General features: G+C 27.3%; 2 protein-coding genes across 2 annotated transcripts in view; both read right to left on the bottom strand.

The window, feature by feature from the left end:
- Positions 1-22,033, bottom strand: part of LOC118063904 (lachesin-like) — a 56,305-nt gene that overhangs the window by 30,229 nt on the left and 4,043 nt on the right. The window lies entirely within an intron of this gene.
- Positions 14,728-17,498, bottom strand: LOC118063905 (ejaculatory bulb-specific protein 3-like). Its single transcript, XM_035078151.1, has 3 exons — positions 17,285-17,498; positions 15,693-15,861; positions 14,728-15,442 (listed from the first exon to the last, which is right to left on the bottom strand). Exons 1-3 carry the CDS (start codon positions 17,300-17,302, stop codon positions 15,300-15,302), a joined length of 330 nt encoding a protein of 109 aa, XP_034934042.1. The 5' UTR covers positions 17,303-17,498; the 3' UTR covers positions 14,728-15,299.

Here is a 22,033-nt window from a genome sequence, read left to right as displayed (position 1 = left end):
GCTTTCCTACTTTCTAGATATAAAAATATTTGATTTTTTTATATTTCATTTTTATACTTGAGATATCTCGGAGACGTGATAAATAACACCGTGATATGAATTTTGATTTTTTTTCTTTTTTTTTTTTCAAAATATTAAACCTTTCTTGGGTTTATTAATTACATTAACAAGAATAGATTATATCTTATTGGTATTTTTTAAATTTTCAAGTTATATTCAGTGATAGGATTGGCACTGGCAATCAGTGAATATTCACTGATTCGTTTAAGAGAGTACATTAAAGTTAAAACATTCCTTTATATCGTGGTTCAGGTTTTGAATATTAATTAAAAAAAACAATTCCTCTTCATTAGACTATTAATTTAAAAAGTAATCACTTGTTTGTTGTAATAAAAAAAAAAATTAATTAAAAAAGCTATCTAGAATTAATTATAAAGATGGTTATTGATGAAAACAAGCTGCTTTGGATGATTAAAAAATTATTTTCAAGAACGATAAATTCTCTGGATATTTTAAAATCAGAGAAAATCGTTGGAGTTGAATATTTGATGATCGATGTAAAATTTAAGAAGTTTGGTAATGGAAATGTGGATAATTCTGGGATTAATTAATGTTCTGAAAATGGTTTCGTCATCAGTAAATAATATATTAGCTCAATATCAATGTATATAGTTTTATACTACATCATAATTATTCATTTCTCTTACGAACCCCAAATGCATCAAAGCTTTGGAAATGGTAGTAATAATAAATTCAACTGAAGGATCCTCAATTTGCAATAGTAAAACTCATCACAAGTTAAAAGCTTCAAGGAGTTTTTTACGGGGGAATTTTTTTTAAAAAATTATTCACATATTTTTTGAGTAAACTACTGAGTTTCAAGTACACTTTAACTTTGGACCTAGTTCTAAATTTTAAGGTCAAATTTTGTTTTTATTATTTTTACTGATATATTTTTATTGAACAGATAAATATAGTTAAGTAAAAAGGATTTTTATTTCTATTATCCTATGAATTTTTTTCTCTCATCAAGTTGTGACCTAAATAAAATAAATAACTAGACGTGTAAAATTAGTTGGAAAAATAATAATGAATAAATCATGAAAATTAGGAAAACAAATTAAAAGTTTGGAGTAATTCTGCAAAATTTTATCCAAGATTTCTTCTAAAAGTTTCGTAGCTCAGTATTGCATTAATTGCTCTTTAATTAATCTAGATAACATTGAAGGGGGAATAAAAAACTCTTACAAATTTACATTTAACATAAAAGTGGTGAAATTTTTTTTTAAACCACGTTTTTGTGGTGTGATTCGGTCATTAGTTACATTTAACACATCTTTAATAATGATTAGAAAAATCTTTAATTGGGTTTGAAAAAAAAAAATAACACTGACAGCTGATGAAGGAACACGAGTCCAAGTGGCAAACAGTCGTGACTTCAATAATAAAAATACAAATTATTATAGACACAACTTTTTATTTGATGTGACTTTTATCTACAGAATAAAAGAAAAAAATATGTAGGTACATGTATAATTGCAATTAAAATGGTATCATCTTTCTCGACGTCTCTTTGACTTTCTTTTTCTCTACTTCCTGACGTAGAGTTTTCAACTACGTTCAAATTTGATCATAAAAAGCAGACAAGAGTGATGAGATAATTTATTGACATTTATTTAGAAAATTTTAACATGTAAATTTTTGCTGTGCCATTTTATGTTGAATTTTTTGAATAAGATTTAAAAATATTGCAAGTTAGCAAAAAAATTATTTTCATTCAATCTTTTACAACATATACCGGATGACCTGAGGGATAAAATGAAATGAAATTTTTCTTGATCTTGGCATATTTTTTTTTAATACTCAAGCAGGGACTGCTAAATTAATCTTATCATTTAGTCATGGCCCAGTCATTTCCCATTACTTATTTAATTATATTAAATAATCATTAAAGTTATATCAAAGTAAGAATTTTTTTCTCTACTTACATTTCTACCCGACTGGAAGAAACATTTAGAAAAGACATCTTTTGGATTCAAATAAAAAGATATACAATTCCTATTTGATATTTTTAAAATTGTCTTACAGACAACTTAACTTACTTCTGTAACTAGAAATTGTGGCTCAACGGTGGCGGCACCTAAAACGACATCTAAAAGAAAGCAAAAACATCCTTTAATCATTTCTGACAACCTTGAGGCATTTTTTTTAGACATCATTCAATTTAACAATTAATTAAAATCGATATTTTTTTGATAAATTTTAAAAAACTAATTGTTAACTTCCAAAAAGTATCATATGAACCCAGGCAAAAATTTTTTTATCTAGTTGAGTATTGTTATATTTTTTTGATGTGATTTTTTATAAAAATTATATCTGAGACATCGAAAAATGTCTTGTAAGTTATTCGATTGTAAAGAAGTCAAGTTTTATACTTCTCATCTTGAACATTGTCTACAATAAAAAAAGACTATTTTTCGTCAGCATTATTTCGATAACAACTCAATCAATAATAATAAAAATAAATTTAACAACAAATATATCAGGTGGCTATAAACTCTTTTAAAATATTCTACTCAAATACCCGAATTTATAAATCAACCCAAAAAAATATCCTCAACAATGACCGTTTACAGTATCGATAAATAAATCATCCTTCCATCGACATTTTTTGTCGCAAAAATATTTTCTATTCCAACTATTTTTCGTCAAAGATATCTTTTATTTGAACGGTTTCGCCCAAAGATATTTTTTATAGACTACCAAAAGGCCAGAGACTCATAAATAATAAATTTATAAAAAATACTTTCTAGTGTGTTAATAATATCAGTACTTGAAACATTAGCAGATTTAAAAGACAATTTGAAAGTCTTTAAGAGCTTTACATCAAAATATTTTTATCGGTACAGCTAACTTTAACTGGTTTATTTCGTCGTTTCCTTGAATTTTGATATGATCAGTAGTAGAGCACTGGGGATTCCCAAGCTCGTGAAGCGTCTGAGCGTAAAAGAATTGTTCCACTTGCGCGTCGGTCTAGTACTACTGACGATATATACGAAATAAAGTGTTCTATAAAGTGTTCAACAGAAAAAAGAGAATGAAAAAATAAAAAAAAAACCAAAATAATCAATGGATTCACTATTAGTTACATCAAAAATTTTTTAATATTAAAAATTTATTATTGTTGCGTATTATTAAAACATATTTAAAGCTCTGCTAGCTTAACTGAATATAATACCATTTTTTATTAGAATTAAAAAAGGATAATTCAGCATTAAATGTCCTCAAAAATTATGTATTTATTATTCCATTAAATGAAAATAAAAGTAAAGTATTTTAAATGTTTAAATATTAATCTCTATGTATATTTACACTCGCCAAAATAGCCTTATCAATGAAAACAAAAAAATCGCACTTGACTGTGCAAATTTTTACAAGTTTATTTACGATACACATATGCTAATAGATTGTCCACCAACTTTCTATTTGCAATTTGTAAATTACGGTTTATTTTACTGCAAATTTAGCACCTTTATTATTGCGGAATAACTGTTGTAAATAAACGCCTATTGTTTAATCACTTGTTTACAACAACTAATGAATAAATACATTTTTTTGTGTGTATATATATATACATTTAAGGTATCTCCATTAAATTCACATTTTTCAATTACGAATATTCATTACTACATTTATTATTAACTGGAAAAAATTAACTTCTGGCTTTTTATTTAGTGGTTAATCTCATTTTTTTTATGGAGTAAATAATGGGAATATTTAGCGGTGCATATGATCAATGATTTTGTAATCAATCAATTTGATTGGAAATAACGAGAGACTTTGATAGAATGATGGATAATATGCACATGTAAATTCATAATAGATAAATTTCGTTGTTTTACATTTTGTCTTTATTAGTGGTTCAGTAAACTTTCGAGTCATCAGAGTATGCACGCATAAATATTTATTGTTGATTGAACAATGTTCCAGGTATTAATTATTCATTCATTAACAGTTATTTTATTGTTGGAACGTCCAGTTAATTAACTGTTTGAACAATTCATTTGCATTTTCTTTATTTCATTATGATTGTCAATTTCTTAACTTTATCACAAAAATTGCCAAATTAATGTTTGTTAATATAAAAAAATAATTATTTTGTTCCATAATTAAATTAAATATGATGTGTATATAAATAAATATTAATATCGATTAACTACGAATATTAAATAATTATTATTGTATAACTATTTATTGATTAATATTAAATATTTAAATATTTTATGGAATTTCTAAGACACCATGGATCTTAGTGTAATTAACAAAATGTATTCTTCAATGAATTTATTTTCTGATTATATTAAGTAACCATCAGAAATAATTCTTTAAAAATGTGTTCATATAAATTTCAAAAAAACATTTTATTGTGACTATTCAAAATTTTGATTTTATTAGTTGAATAAAATGTTACTCTTCAGTGTAATAAAGTGATTCAATAAATTTGTATTACCAAGTATGAATTATTTTTTGACTGATGGATAGATGATATTAGTTGTTCTCATCATGAGTTTTGTGAAATGCATGATAAATGATATTTCTAGTGAAAATATTTCTGCCCTTTCAATCAATTACACTTGAAATAAAATATCCATATGCTGAACAATGAAAATTTAAATGTAATAAATTTTTCGATATTGTGTAATAGGTCATTCAGTTTTGAGCTAACGTTATAACGTATCATGAATCGATGTAAATAATCCTTCTGAGTGAATTTTCACTTACACGTATCTATAATAATAACACTTTGAACTTTGGAGTATAAGCGAATAAATCAATGATGCCTAGAGCGATATCAACAAAAAATAAATTTAATAGGACTTGACCCGATCACTCTGACTATAAATGCACTAGAAACCTTTGTTCTCCATGAGTCCATCGATATGTATGTAAATGTCGTATGTCAATGATGAAATTCCATAAAAAATAGGTATGTATGTCAGCTATGATTCAAGGATATATATGACATTTATATTCATCACACGAAAAAAAAAATAATTGCAGTGTTCTAAAAAAATGTTGATTGAATAATTATCATATACTGCAGGGGAAAAAAATTATTTCCACTAAAAAATATTTCCTCGAGTAATCAAGGAGGTATTTTTATTTTTTTTTTTATCGTTTTAATTACTTTTTATTTGAATATTAATTTTTATTTTTAATGAATTTTATTCAGCAGTTATTATTGAGTCATTTTGATATAAATAATACGAAAGTTTCTCCTCAATGTTGTTGAATTTGATTAAAAAAATTTTTTTTTCCTATCTATTAAAAAATTTTTTTTTATTTAAATCGATGTACTCTTCAATAAAAATAAAAAAAAGATTATAAGAGCTATCGGAAAGTATTTTATTTTAATATTAATAGTGACTCTTCAATTTATTTACAATAATATAAAATTCAGGGTGGAATTATTCCACTCAGATAATTTGTTATTATTTTAAATAAACAAAATATTAATCCAGAAGTTGATATACATAATTATTGTGAATGAAAGAAATTGATCCATTAATTACCGTTGTGATTACACATTGATGTTCACGGTAAATTAATGGATGCGTTATTAATGAACATGCATTAATAAAAAAATATATTTACATTGTTATAATAACAGTTGTATGTAAATTTAATGTAGTCATATATACTTCCAATCGATTGCCATTTCTATACAATTCTGTTTTAGTTGAACAAAAGCACATTTATATATATTTTTAATACACATGTGCATTATCCAAGTACGATCGATGTTTTTAATCACGAAAATGTCTTGTCCATCCTGCTTGTCAGATTTATGCACATACCTATATATATATATATATATAGAATATATATAGAAACGATAAGAATAATAACGAACAAATATATGTGAATGAGAAACATGAAAAAAAAGACAAAGGAAATTAATATTTGCAGTGGACGAGCAAGTTTGTGAATTTATCGACTTGTTCTTTTATTTTTCTTTACACTAGGTAAATTCGTGTGAATAAGAAACAAAAACATGGTGTTTGATAAATCTTCACCTCTCAAGTGTTGGATACAAAATTCAGACCACGAATCTTGTGGCGTTGACGCTGGTCCGTGGGGCTTTTCTCTACGCTATTCCTCTACAACACCCAGCCTGGACGAAATAAAAAGTTCAAACGGGAAGCTTCCGACGATGGACGTGAAAAATGGTAGTCACGACAGTTTAGATCGAATGCAAGTTTTAGCATTTGCTCAGCTGAAATTTTTGTGGAAACTTTTCACATCCTATACTCATTTTGTATTATTGAAAATATATTGTACTTTTTTAAACACTTTATTTCTAGTTTTTTAAATTTATTTCCAACATTTTTGTCAACTTTACTCACGTATTTTAACCATCATTACTAACGTTAATACAATTATTACTAATTTTTTTCATTTATTCATTTATTTGTTCATTCGTAGTATCATGCAGACCCAACAATACCATGAAAAAAAAAAAACATTTGCTGTGGACGTGTAATATTTTTTAAACAACCAAAATCAAAATTTTGAATGGTCACGAATAAATATTTATTTAGATTTAATATGATAACCTTTTTATAGATATTTAAAATAATTAAAAAATAATTCAGTAAAAAACGGCATCAATGTTATACAAATTTAACAAAAAATATTTTCAATATTGTGGTGAAAAAGCGGCGTGTAATTAAAAATAAAGTCGAATTTTTGGCATACTTGATATTGATAGGATCAATAAAATAATTTATTCGTAAATAATCCTAAAAAACCGATCAGCCAGTTTCATAATATATGATACTTTTTTATTATTCTTGCGAAAGCTGAGTAGTAGGAATTTACGCGAAAATAGAGGGTGATTATAGTTTTGAAATATCATGCGCGAAAAGGGGTTGTGCCATAAATCACATATTTTACCAGGATATTTCGTGAATGATTCTCAACACTGCTAAACGATTGTGGGCAAGAATGACCTAGCATTTGAATCACGATATCGTAAAATATATATTTCACGGAGCATTGGAATACCCGATAAAATTTTTTAGAATCTCTACGAAAAGCCTTTTAAATGATAAATTCTATTAAAAACTGTCTATATAAAAAATTTTATTCCCTAATGATATATAGTTGAATCGCTATCACAAATATCACTCAAACTTCTTCAAGTTAAATTTCGATTGTAAAACATTTTAATTAAAAATTATAAATCTATTTAACGAATACTCTTTCGATAACTTTTTAACAATTAATACTTGAAAAAGTTTCAACAATGATTTGTTCATGAATTATGAGCATATTGAAAAGTAAGTAGCAAACTTCTACTTCAATGCTCGATAGCTTAGTGAGTAATAAAAAAAAATTTAGTAAAAAATATTTTTCTCTTTATGTAATTAATTTTAATTTAATTTCAAATGATTCGTCTAAAGAATTCCACTTCTTGAAATATTTTCCAATGTTCAATTGAATATAACTTTAAAAATGTTAACATCAAGGATTGAAATAAAATTCAAGTACCATTGTGTTACTCTTGAATAGATAGTTTGAAATTATATAATAATAATATATGTTAAAAGTATTCACTTCAACTTATATAATACGATAACTTGTATTGTTCAATTATTCGAATAGTTGCTATCCCAATCACGATCAAATAATTTCGTACAAAGGAATGTTTCATTGACACTAGATGTGATTCCATCTATCTACTTGAATGAAGAGGATTTCACTTTATAGTATATAGTAAATCTGCACTGCAAACTTTTTCACTATACACATTACGATCAAAGCAACTAAATTAATGGGTGGAAATGTGTAGTAAATTATAAGTACTCTAATATTAATCTTTGCCTTCAATAGTAATCCTCTGTACTCTACATGTAGAGAAGTAAGTAATAGCATTTGTTTTTTTTTTAACTCATTGGCATGTTGTTTGTGGCGAAAATTAGTAGAATATTTTCAACATGAGAGAGTGCATTACTAAATTAAATGAATGTAAAATTTTCAAACATTCGTTTGATTCACAATAGAATTAGTTGAAATATTCTCAGAATAATTTACAGCACAGTAATTATTCAGAAATTAAACATACTTTCTAAAAAAAATTTTAAATATTTCCATTGAAGATAATATAAAAGTATTTATTTTTAAAAATTAAATATTCTGTTTTATCTAAAAATAATTTAAATTCTAGAATTACTTTTCTTTATTTATTATAAATTGGTTATTAAAAAGTTAATCTATAGAAAGTAATAATTAAAAATAACAAAGAAGAAGTATTAAAATTTTTCTGAAATAATTATTGAAGTTATTTTTTATTTTATGAAAAGAAAAAAAAAATAAATAGAGTTAGAGAAAAATAGTACATAGTTTATTGTAAGCTAAATGATTATTTTAGCAAACGTTTGAACGAAAAGTGTGACATCCTGTTGTTCTCGCTCTTTCTTGAAGATCAAAGACTCCCTCGTCAACAAAGTCTTTTTTGGAGCAATAAAAAAAGTTTCACTAACCTCAAGGCATCCTACTTTTGATTTATACTGTGGTGAGATTACAATAAATCTTGAAAAAAAAAAAAATTTCAATTAATTTTCTAAGAATAAAAAAAAATTATTAAAAAATTTAATTAAAAGCTAATTAATTCCTTCTAGTACTCTTATTATTCTTAAACAAAAAAAATTGTTTCAAGTAAATAAAGTAAGTAACGGAATCTTTTGTTTTACTAATAAACTAATTATTAAATAAATTAACAGTTGTATTATTAATTAATTTTATTGTTTTGTTTAGAGTTAAAGTTCTGTCTTAATTAGTATGCCTGAAATCCTTCAAGTTCTTACAAACAATCTATCTATCTTATTCTCTCGTAAAAATTCTAATATTATTAGATACTCCTGACTGAAATGTTATATTCTCTCATATCAACTTACACCTGCAAGTTAATTTGTACGACGTAATTTTCCTCCATGTAGTTATTTATTTCAAACTCCAAAAGTAGTTACACTGTTGCTTCAAAGGTTAAATGTAAATGAAATTATTTTTTATCCAGTTGATCTTCTCTGTCTCTTCTATCTATGAGTTTTTATAACATCCCCAGTTCATCGTAATTAAAGTCAAAGTTTTATTCTTAGAGAAAAAATTATAGAAGACATAATTCCAAAAGCAACATTAAAGTTTACAGAAATTTGATTTTTATAATTTAACCTTTCTTCGTTTTTTTATTTATCATCCCTATCGTTTTTAAAATTGTATTTTTCTTTCTATTAAAAAAATTTTCATAAATTTTATTTTTAAACAATTAATTAAGAGTTGTTTTAAATTTCTACACACACACACACACACACAGTTCAGTGAATTTTAACTGACACATTAAATATTTTATCTTGTAATAAATCTGTTAGTGTCATTTATATTTGGTTTTATAATAATTTTAACAACCTAATTAAGATGTTAATTATAAAAGTGAATGATTTATTTATACATATATATTTTTTTTTTTAATTTAATGAGGATGCTTTCAACGAGTTACTTTTTTGTATAATTACAGTGATGCTTTTTATACTTTTTTATAATTATAAATTGTAATTACTCTTTATAATCCAACACTTACTTTTAGAAGTGTCAAAAGTATTTAAAATGAAACTGGCCTGTTGCGTATGTATATAAAAATACACCACGCAATCAACATTATTGCTCTAAAGACCTAAACTTTTCGAAAGTTTGGATAAATTTTATTTGTAATTATCTAGCTAAGCCAAAAGGGGAAGTTGGAATAAAATTTACTTTGCTATTTTAATGTAAGACCCACATTCTCTCTCTCTCTCTCTCTCTCTCTTTATTCTCATGAATATAAATTTCAATTATCTAAACAATATATTCAAAATGATAAATTTTATTTTTCATATATGATCAACTACATGGAACAAATTTCGTTGTAATTTTTATAAGACAATTAACAGTAAAATTTGCTAGCAAAAAAAAAATTAGGAAAAATTCCCATGCCAGTGAGGTAAAAATTACCAGGCTCCTGTCAAAAATTATTTTATTTTTATTAAAACTTACTGTACATCAATAAAGTTTTTCCTAATTTTTTTTAGAAAAATTTCATTACTCGTCATTTGCATTCGCTTTATAGCCACGAGTACGAGAATTTTTTTAATAAATTTTTCTTCATGCAGCTAAAAAAACTATTAATTTATAATTATTTTTGCTAATGAATTTTACGGTAAATTAACTTATAAAAATTACTATAAACTTTATTTAATAAAATAATTAGTTGAGTTAATTATTTTTTTTCGACTCTATTTTGTTGTTAAATCAACTAATTTGCTTTTTCATACAACAATTTTTTAAATCTCAGTTCAATTAACTAAATTTCCTTAACTACAAAATCCAGTTGAATATACTAAATCTTTTTTTTTTCCAGCACAGCTCTGTAATAAATTAAAATAAAAATCTTTTTATCTTTAAAGTCATTTTAGAATAAAGAAAGCGTTGAAAAATTCACCTATTGTCTGTTCATTTTTCTTCCACAATTCTCCGGAGAATTTTCTTGATCGTTATATTAAGACTAAAAAGGAGCGAACGTGCCCAAGTACTTAATAAAAAACTAATCCGTTAGAAGTTCCTAAGTGACCAGTTGTCACACATTTATTTCTCCTTATCCTTCTTTGGGATAGAATGGGAGTATTTTTGTTCTCTCGTGGTTGTATTCAGATTTTATTTGAGTTTGGGGAGAATTGGTCTGATAAATTGCGAGATGGAATATAGATCTGGGTGTAATACGGTTGGAACAAAGGTTAAATACAGCCGTAGCGTGTAATATATACTAAAGGCTCAGCAGCGGCATCAATACCGAGATGGGCCGGTGGTTTGTGTGACTATGTGCCGATCTCACTCACCCCCCTAGGAAATGGCATTCTGTAGGAATCAACGCGAAGACGAAGGAGTTTGGTGGGATGAAAGGGCGCGAGATAAAGAGAGAAGGAGTAATCATGTTATATATATATCTATATAAAGGATAGATAGATATACATAGCATGGGTTGTGGAAAGCACAAGTTAGTGTCTATATACGTAGAGATCGATAGAGGACAGAATCCCGGGACATCCCCAGCGATCTTGTTCTCTTATTCTTGCAAGAAACGTTCTCGCATACTTACTTATATAGTTTTCGTCTCTTTCACGTGTTCTCCTTTTGCATTAGCGCCATCGTCAAAGCATACATCACTTCTCTTAGGTACAATCTGGCCGTCTGCCTTTACACCAGCTTGACTAATTAGCGTATAATTATCGAGAGGGGATTTGAATGAGAGAAGTGGGATGATGATGGCGACAACGCAACCGCGCGACACCTGCTACGACGCACGCCACCACCATCTACCTCCATCACCCACACTCCCTCCTCCTTCTTCTTCAAAAAGCTCCATCAAACCCCTCTTAACGACATCCAAAGATCGCGAGAGAGATCTCGTCGGCGGATTCTGGATAAGCCGATTAAATCAGATCCCCGACCTATGTTTTCTCTAATGCCGAGTGAAATTCCCCCCTCCCCCTCTACCACCCCACCCACCATTAATCCTTTTGATTTATTGATAGCAATTGAATATTTTTTATTTACTATTGCTACTAGAGACCATTCTATTTTGCTCAGAAATTATGTACCATAAGCGTTTTCTTGTTTATTTTTTTCTCTACCTTTTATGAGCTTTCATCAGCTGCAAAACGAATTTTTTTCAAATAGAATAAGAATTGGAAAATTACAAAAGATTGAGTGACAATTGTTGATAAAATATGAATTTTTATAAAACACTTTTTTATAACGAGATTTTTAATTTTATTGCGTGTAAATTATTTTTTTGAAATGAAAAAAATTGATTAAAAAAATTCTGTAAAAGAATTTAATTTTTGAAGCTTCAAATCCTTCAAAGAACGAAATTCTATTAAACTGCATATTCGAAAATATTCATATCTCTCTCTGTATTTTGTAGATATTAAAGGTTTATTCTTGAAATTTGAATATAAAATTCTCATTTGAAAAAAAAATAATAATTAAAGCTGAAAAATGTAATTTTTATTTAAAGCTATAAAATAATGTTTTATTATGACTCTAGTGTAAAATTAAAATTACATCCCCACAATATTTTTATACCTTTCGTAAAAATTATAAAAAAATTACGATACATATACTTAAAGATTAAAGACAAAATTTTAGCCGAGTATATTGTTGTAATAAAAAATTTCTTAAGCCGTAAAAAAGTCATCAAACTCATGTGATCGATGGAGATTTTTTTTTGATTTACTAAATTCTTAATAAAAAGATGGTATTTTTTAATTCACCTAAATACTTTTTCCCAAGACATCTCCAACAAGATGTTTAAAAAAATAAAGAGCTTTTTTCAAGAATAAAAAAATAAATTAGAAATTTGCAGGAAAAAAAGGGGTCTTATGTTGAAACATCAAAGAAAGATAAACTGGTTATTTCTATTCCATCGTTATCTCAACCATAAACCGTCTCTCTTTCAAGCGTAAAAAGCAACAGGCCCATTTGGATTTAAGTACTTTGATGTATGCAGAAGGAGATATCGTGGCATAAAGAGTAATTGTAATTAGGGAGGGTTACAAAAGCTAGACTTTACTGTACAAGAAGGTATTATAGGTATTACACTACTTAGTGAGGATGAGAAGAGCGTACATGGGTAGTCCGCAAGCCACGAGAGTATCCATGTATCATCAGGATGTCGCTACCAGACGATAACTCGTCTTGGTTGATTTTGTTTTTGTTTCCAATGTAACTAGTGCCAATGTATATGGCATATATTGCTCGATTGGCTACAAATAAAATGGTCCATGTAACTCTTAAGAACTCATGTATCCGTGTATAAATCGACAAGTTTGAACAGCTCAAGAAATCACTTGCCTTCTTTTGTCTCTTAAACTCGCGCTAAAAAGTTTCTAGCACAAGTTTTACTCTCAATCTATTCTCTTTCCAACGGCACAAGTTGCTTTGTTTTGGGGTGAGAGCGAAACGAACTCGCTAGGGAATAATCTGGGCACTTGCAGATGCAGTGGGGAAAACAGGAAGCGGACATTCGAGAGGCTAAAGCATTCTGTATAGCGTTAAGAGAGAGCTTAAGGGCGCCGATGAGCTTAATTATTTTAGAAACTCACGATACTCCAACGTTCTCTACAACACAACTAAACTACGATCATTCGATAATTACCATGCGCCAACCGGATGAGTTTATGGCTTGAAGGATCGTTATTTAAATTAACGTACCTCTACATCTTCCTATTAATTATATTTACTTAATACCCCCCAATATTTCTTCCTCTATTATTTTATCTTCATAACAATACACACGTTTTGAAAAATGTCCTCGTGATGAATAGGATTATTAGAAGGTAAATGTGCCATAGTTAACTTTACCAAGAATACTTCAACATCAGGTCATAAGTTAATGACCTTTGAATACTAATTCTAATTAATTTTACCCATCGTATTAAATTTTCATTATTTTTCCCACTTTATGTTCTACTAAATACACTTGAACTCAAACTTTCGTTTTACTAAACAAACATTTTTTGTACTTGGTTAATTAATTTTATCATTCTTTATGTAGTAGTTAATGAGAAATACATTGAAAAAAACTTTTTTTTATACAAAAAAAAATATGTTGGATTAATACGAAGAATTTGAAATATTGGAAATAAAATATTGTATTTAATTTCGAATTCATGATAAGTTTAAGTAAAAGTAAAAGGCCAATAGATTAAAGTAAAAGGACAATAGATTAATTCTTACTTTCTAAGACACCATGGATCTTAAAAACAAATGAAATACTAAAATAAACCAATAAAAATATATTTTTTCAAAAATATTACCATGTTAATTCCGAAAAATATTTTACTGTGATCATTTAAAATTCTGATTTTATTATTTGAAAAAAATGTTACTTGTTCGTAATAAATTTTTATCACACTGTAGTTTTATTTAGATAAAAATATTCATTATGAGTTGATAATTAATTTTTCTCAAATATTCTATCACTTCTATTTATCAGCATTTGATAGTTTCAGTTTTTAGTCAATAAAGCTTCGAAATATGCTTTCTCTGATAACAGAGTATTAACACGACTGTGTCACAATACATTTGGAAAAAGGAAAAGAAATGTTTTATAAATTGTACGAGTAAACAAGGATCATATTTCGATTTCAACCCATTTTTTAGGTTTGAATCAACGAGTATTTTGTAGCTTCACTTTAAAAGGTGCTAGTTTTTTTTTATAGATCTAAGACACATTTTGCATGTGATATCTTTACTTTGACTACAAAAGTAGAGCTTTTGATATTATCATGTCAAATACGTGAACAGAAGACGCTTTTGATCGAGAATAATATTCGTGAATGTGTACTTGAGATTTGAAAAAGAGCAGGTGAACATTCAAATAGTTATTTTACATCATAAGTTAAAAATCATGAATAAAACTTCGATTTTCTTCAAATAAAAAATTCAAGAGTCTAAGGTTCATTGAACTTAATAAAATAAACTGAAACTCATTTATTACTATATCCTTTAAAACTGAATATTATCTTAAATTACCTTGCACCATTAACCATTTCATAAATATTGATATCATGTTTAAAACAAATAAATAATAAAAATAGACATTTACAATAAAGATTTATTGTATTTGATGTAGTGATAATTGAAATTGATTGCCTAGATGTTCAACAATGCTAAAAGTATAATTTTATTTCATTTAATTCCACTGAAGTTTGATTGAGTATTAATTAACTCACTCTCTTTTATTTCCATTCTTTTACTGTATTACTAATACATCATAGCACACCATAAAGTATAATAATACTTTATTTATAATACATTTTTTTAAACTGTCAAATACATACTAAGAAATATTTTTCTATCCAAGTTATCAAACTGTCAAAAGAAAGTAATTATTCATTCTATTCTTATCAAATAAATAGTAATCAACTACAAATGTACTGAGCCAAAGTTTGAATTATGATATTTACAGTAATATGATTAAATAATAATTATATTGATGATTTAAACAATCATGATAAATAAACAATGTATCCTCAAATTTCATGTTACTAATGTTAATTATTGGTCTGATTTGGTAATATGGAAATTGATTAGTCGAGTTTATTTAAACAGTTCTGTATGTCAATAAATGGTAAATAATGTGGCAGTAAGTCGTATCGTTATTACACAATTAAGTATAAATAAAATGCAAATGTATGTTATCAATGTGAGGCATGAATTCTGATAATTTTAGCCCAATATGCTGGATAGTATCTTTGAATGTAAGACAGTATTTTTTTGATATTCATCTTCTCTTGGGGAGTACATTGGATACATTGGTCTCGTAGAATTTGTGGAGCCAAAGCTGAAGCAAAAAAAAAGAAAATAATTAATACAATTGAAGAATGAAAAGTTGAAATAAGCTTAGATAAGATAATCCATGAAATTTACTCAGCAGTTGAAGGAAGTATGAATTCAGTGAGTTAAGAGATGTATAAAGGATAGAGTGAAAGACAATTAAGGTAAGTGAGATGAACAAGATCTTCCTTCCGGTAGTGCATCCGGAGAAAGTTGAAAGTTAAATGACAATTAAAATATTAGCATCATAAACTTACCTTTTAAACGTTTTCCTTGTGGATCACAGGGTGCTTCTCCTACAACACATTTTAAAAATCTTTCCATCAAACGATTATTTTTGTATAGAGCTTCCACCTCTTGAACTAGTGAATGTCGGCCTGTATTCTGACTCAACACAGCGTACACGGATATGCAAATGAGGAAAACCTGAAACAGAATAATCAGATACAAAATTTTCTGTCTACTCTCGGTATTTAATTAATGTGAATTATTCTTTAGCTACTTTAAATCCTTATCTGATTTAAGTTCAACAGTGATTTTCGTCGTATTAGTAAGTACAAACCTCTCATTATAATTATTATATTCACTTCTACACATCAAAGTCAATTAGTTAAATAAAAAAAAAAATTATTAAACTCACTTATTTTATGCAGATACTTGAAATTATTTTTTTTTTTTTTCATTACTTTAACAAGTGAAAAATTGTTCAATAAGTTACTTTTAAATGAGAAATAATTTTTATTGAAAGTTTTCACTGAAAAGAATAATACTTGTATCATTCAAGACGATTTTTTTTATTAAAATAAAATTAAATACATTTCAAGCAATGGAAGGTTTCTTTTTTTTTTTATTTTCAAATGTAAATCAGAAATTTTTTTTCTCTTCTCTTTACAAGACATTATCAAACTTTAAAATTTTTTATTCTGAACTGAGACTTTTTATCTCAGACAAAAGAATGTTAATTAAATCAATCCAACTAAATTAATTATTAATGACAATTTACTGAAGTGTATTTTCTATTATTAACAATTATAGCATTTTATTATTAAATAATAAAATAAATCAAGCATCTTTCTCTTAATGATTTTTTAAATTACACATTAGATTGTTCATTTTCTCTGCTTAATTGTTTCTATCCCAATTTCCATTGTTATCACAAATTAAACCGATCGACTGTGACTAATAATGCCTCCAATCATACAATAGTGAATAATTATTTTTGATGCTACAATATCTCTCGAATTATTAATCAATTAATTAAATAATAATATCATTAATAAACTAATCGATAATACTAGTAAATCCAGTGAAGAGTAATGATGATGTTCATTGATGGATTAATTAGTAAAAGAGAAAGAAGCGAGAAGAAATAAATCTGTAAGAATGATTTATTTACAATGAGATGAATAAAATAAGTAGTGTTGGCAACAATACATTGTAAATTACATACAACCTTCGATTTCGAATGAACGATTGCGTGCAATCGTAAAGTCGTAACCGAGAAAGTTGTGAGACGATCGAAAACTGACTTGATAAGTAGCCGCTTAGCATTCCACTCTGTTAGCCGCGAAAACACACTCTTTGCATAAATAATATTCGCACGGCTGCTGCTGTATCGATGTAATCGAGCCAGCTTTCCTCTCAAGTCGATATTCAAATCATTGTTTTCCAAATAAAACTATAACGATTTTTTTCTTCATGCTTCTTTTATTGTTATTTGTTTCTGTACCTATATAAGTATATCCGGTTCACTCTATATTGTTTTCTAAATCATTAAATATCAAATAAAATTAAATAAATAAATAATATTATTCCCCGCTAAAAATATGATACTTATGCTTGAACTTACTTTTATTAAGAGAGCCATGATGAAAGACAACAATTGGTTGATCTGGAGAGTATGACACTAAAGAGTTTTCAGGACTTGATATTGTCTAATATTGTCTGAACGTGACGACAGACAGAAAGACACTGATGTCCAAAGCCAGTTGTTAACTCTATGGTGGCCAATTGGGATCACACTCCTTTCACAACGAATTCTGGGGACACACTGCTATGTGTCTCAAGCTATTCACTTCTATATGCCCTGTCTCGAGAAATTTATAAATGTATCTATGTGTGTGTGTGGGTTAAACGTGACGTGATGTACAAGCACTTTTCTTCAATGCACGTATATCAATGTGACGTAAAAGATGCATTGAGAAAAATCGTAGTCACAGTGATAGAGGTATACCCTCTCCCTTAATGTCTGCACATTTTTTGTATTTGATGAGAATAGAAAGGGGGTGAGAAACAAAAAAAGTCATGGGATATGTGAAAAAATGAAAGATCAAGCCAAGATGTCGAATGAAGCTCCATGATAACCAACCAGATTTAACGATATTACTTCTACGTAGGTGTACGAAGAGAATCTCGTGGCACGATAACACAATTGGTAGTAAAAAGCGAGAACGGTGCTGCCCTACCGTAAAATACGATTAAATGCGCGTTGCAGCTGGAGATATATGAATGAAGTTTGTTTAAAAAAAAAAATTCGTGCCTGTGCTACGTAGATTACAAGTGGCAATCCACTTTTATACTTCAGTTCAGTCCGATGTTTCTTGTTTATTACTCTATACATTTTCAAAAATTTACATTTTGTTTATATATATTTTTTGGTAGAAAAATAGTAGCCATTTTTATTCCTTATTTGTCGGTTAGTTATTACTAAAATTACCAGAACGTCAACAAAATGGAATAAGAATGATTTTTTCCAAGTAAACATATTGGTATGGGAATAAATGAGTTTCAGGAGAAGAGTTTTGTTAAAAGCTTTATATGTTTGGTGAGTATTTGAGTATTTTATTTAATCAAACAATTGAGATTACATTCCCTAAAACTTTTTTTTTTTTATTAACAATGGATTTTTTTTTGTTTTTAGAAATAGATTTGTTTTGTAGTTTGTTAGAATGCATGAAATTTCAATTAAGTTGGACATTGAAAAGAGTTGATTTAACTAAGTTAGAAATTCCTCATTCCAAGAATGATTTATTATTTCATCATTTCTGATGGTTGTTTTCTTTTAGCAGGATTCATTAATCCACCAACAATGTTGTTCTTTTTAACTATAAAAAGTCAAAGTAATGTTCAGAAAATTGTAGGTTTATTATTGGATATCAAAAGTTGACATAAACTACAAAATTATAATGATCATACAACTTTTCCTTTAGTCTTTATTTCTTTTGCTAGAAAAAATTTCCTCAGGCTTTACTGTAGGTTTTTCCAATATTACAAATTATGAAATCTATTTATGTAAAAAGCAGCAGACAAATAACTGCAATAATAGAATGTTCAATTCATCATTGAATTAATGATACTCTGAAAGATAAATTAGCATTTAAAATAAAATTATTCAACAATTATTTGCTTAGATGAATGAAGAAAGAGCACGGAGAAAAAAAAATAACTGGAAAGTGTATATAGAAAGAGTGAATTACAGGGAAAGTTCATTGAGACAGGATCTTTCAATTGACAAACGGTTAGCAAGAGAAAGCAGGAAAGAAGTTATTACTTGCTTATTACTGAGAACCCAAGTATTTTTCAGTATCGTCATAAGAAATCACTTAGCCTTTAAATGTTAAAAGTTTATTTCGTGCAAAAGCGTACATTTAATTCATCAGACGTTTTGAAATGAAAGTGACTAAATGAGAATCTTGATTACTGCTTTGTACTAAAGAAAATAAAATTTTGTCGTATTTATCTGTTAAATTAACTTTTTATTTCATTTCCTCTGACATTTACTATTGTTATAAACCTACATTAATTTAAGAATAGAGCTTTACAATTTCAATTTTGTTCAATTTAATAGGTGTCACTAAGGATAAATATAATGTAGTGAATGTGTATTGGTTAAGAAGTAGGATAATTCTATTCAATCGTTGACCTTACAATAATCAACATCTTTGACTAATTATAGTGAATAGATATTTATCATAGTCACTTTGAAAATGATATAAAGATACTGATAAATCTAACTGATGTTTATTCATGTTTAACTCTGATAGATAAAAATATTCTATTATTTTTCTTTTTTAAATGAAAATTAATTTTAATTCATGAGAAAATAATAACGGTAGAATTATCAACCAACAACTGATCTTTTATTTTCAATTCAAAAGTAAGATTCTACCTTTTTTAAAGATTAATTATAATATTTTTATGGGTATTTTTCTTTTTAGTGATTTATATAGGATCAAGAAAGCTCAATCCCTACATGACTCCGAAGAACAAACTTAGTTCTTTGAACTCTTTCAATCTCCAATTGCTCACATACAAGCAAGTGAGAAAGACATTGAGGCCCTGTATATGATTCTCTTTCTAGCTTCCTTGGATTCAAAATTTACCAGGCTTTGAATTATAAGCTAAAACTAACTTAAGTCAAAGTTGAGATTAAATCCAAATAAGTAGCCCTCTAATCTGGGACTGATGGGACTATCTAAATAAAACTACTTGTCTTACCTGAATAGTTTTTCCAAGAATTATGTACACTTTTATGTCTCTCAATATTTTCTTTTCAATAAATATTCTACCTTTTTTCTACAATGTAAGCCTTTAACCATCCAACTGATTTCTAATTTTTGGAATAAAAATATATTTTTTTTAATTCTTAAATAAATACTTGGTTTTAAGATCAAAATTTATCTACTAATAGTTGCAAAAAAAAAATTGTTAATATCAACTAATGATTGAGATGATAAAAAAGCAAGTATTGCATGTTTTTTCCCCATAAAAAAATTTTTCGCCTGAGGAGAGAAAACTGTTGAGTTATAATTGATCCCTTCTTGAGTATATAATTCATTTTTATCACGCATATCCGTGGTTGATTGATTGAATTGCAGTATATTTTTTGTCTGTATGTCTAACCCATTTGTTTTGCACGTTATGTTACCTGAGCAACAATTTAAATCCGGTTGTATTTTGAAGTCTTGACCATGACCTACGTGATTTTTGTCACGTTTTGCCTGAGATGACAATTTTAAGGGGGTTGATTGAGGCCCAGAAGAGACAATAAGACCAGGGTCACTAAAGGTAGTAATAAAATAATAATGAGTTAACTCTCTATTATTATTAGACATTTAAATAACATAATAATATACTGTAGTAAAACATAATCAGGTCCATATGCTACTCGGGAAGGTGATGCTTTATCCTATTTCCTGTATGACCTGGTTCAGAAGACTACACCAAGTGATGTTGAAGCTTGAAACTAATGAACTGCAAAAAAGAAAGTTGGAAAAAAATATATTGGAAATCCGCTTATAGGCTTTATAATATTGACCGTTTAGACTACCATTCTTTCAGCTGTCTCCCATTTTGATTGATTCATTTTAGTCAAAGTCACCAACTATCAGCAAAATGAGAAAGTAAAAACATAGTACTATTAGTATAACAGTCTATTTACGACTTGACGACTCTCTTTATCATTGATTACTCACAACTGATTCCTAAATAAAATCTTGTTCATTTCAGTTGAATATAAAATAATATTTTATTTAAGAAAAGTATTTCTAATTATATCAAAACAACCGTAAAATAATCATAACCAACAAAAATTTTGATTTCACGTGTTTCCATCGAATTATATATGTTTCGATAAACAATGTTTATTCGATAAACGTTCACATAGTGTGGAAAATTATGCACACATATCCATTAAAATGATACTGTTGACAGTGCAGTTATTGAAGAGTAACATTTAGAGATTGGTAGCCTGAAGGGCTTGAATATTTTCACATGAGGACATAAAACAAACTTGATATCATTAGATATGATAAAGTAAAATAACACATGTAATTACAAATTCAACTTTAATCATTTTCAAAATGTGCTAACAAAAATTTGTTTTAATTTCATTATAACATATAAATATTTTCACAAGCTGACCTGTATGTTCTCCAGTGTATAGAACTCTTTAAAAATTCTAGTTTCATTTTTCCAACATTTCTACCATGATAACAAAAAGCATAATCCACGTATCCAATTTATTAAAAAATTGTAAATTTGTTTGCTATTGAATTTTTATGTAAATAATCCTGATCAATTGATTTTGGAAAAATATCGCGAATAAATGTTGATAGAGTTTCTATTACTCACAATAGAGATGAAGAGTTTGCGAAAAATTATTTTCTGAATTAAAAAAAAAAGGAATTCAATTGAATATTTTTTATCTCTCAATCATTTTCGATTTTTCTTTGTTAAGTAAATAGGATTGATGAAAAATATTGAAATCTTTATAAAAGTTACACGTTATCAGTTAAGAGAATTCATTTGATGAATAGGTGAAGCCATATACGTACATCTGTTCATTTATTAACTTTAACATCTCTAGATATAGTTACATCTGCAAAAGTGCGCAGAGATTGGATCGTATAATTTTTTTTTTTTCTATTTTTTTAGAATGTCTACCTATATTTTTATTTACCTTCGAACAAATATACTCCACCGGTTATATATCTGTATTCATTTTATTTCATTTATTGTTCCTAAACCTTGTTACAATGTTCCGCAATACGAATGTGTTATCGTGTAAATTTTTTCAAAAGAAAATTCAAGCTGTATT

Source organism: Chelonus insularis, unplaced genomic scaffold (genome assembly GCF_013357705.1).
Source record: "Chelonus insularis isolate UGA/USDA-ARS -01 unplaced genomic scaffold, ASM1335770v1 contig_150_pilon, whole genome shotgun sequence".
Lineage (NCBI taxonomy): Eukaryota > Metazoa > Arthropoda > Insecta > Hymenoptera > Braconidae > Chelonus > Chelonus insularis.
This window is presented reverse-complemented; position numbering and strand designations above follow the sequence as displayed.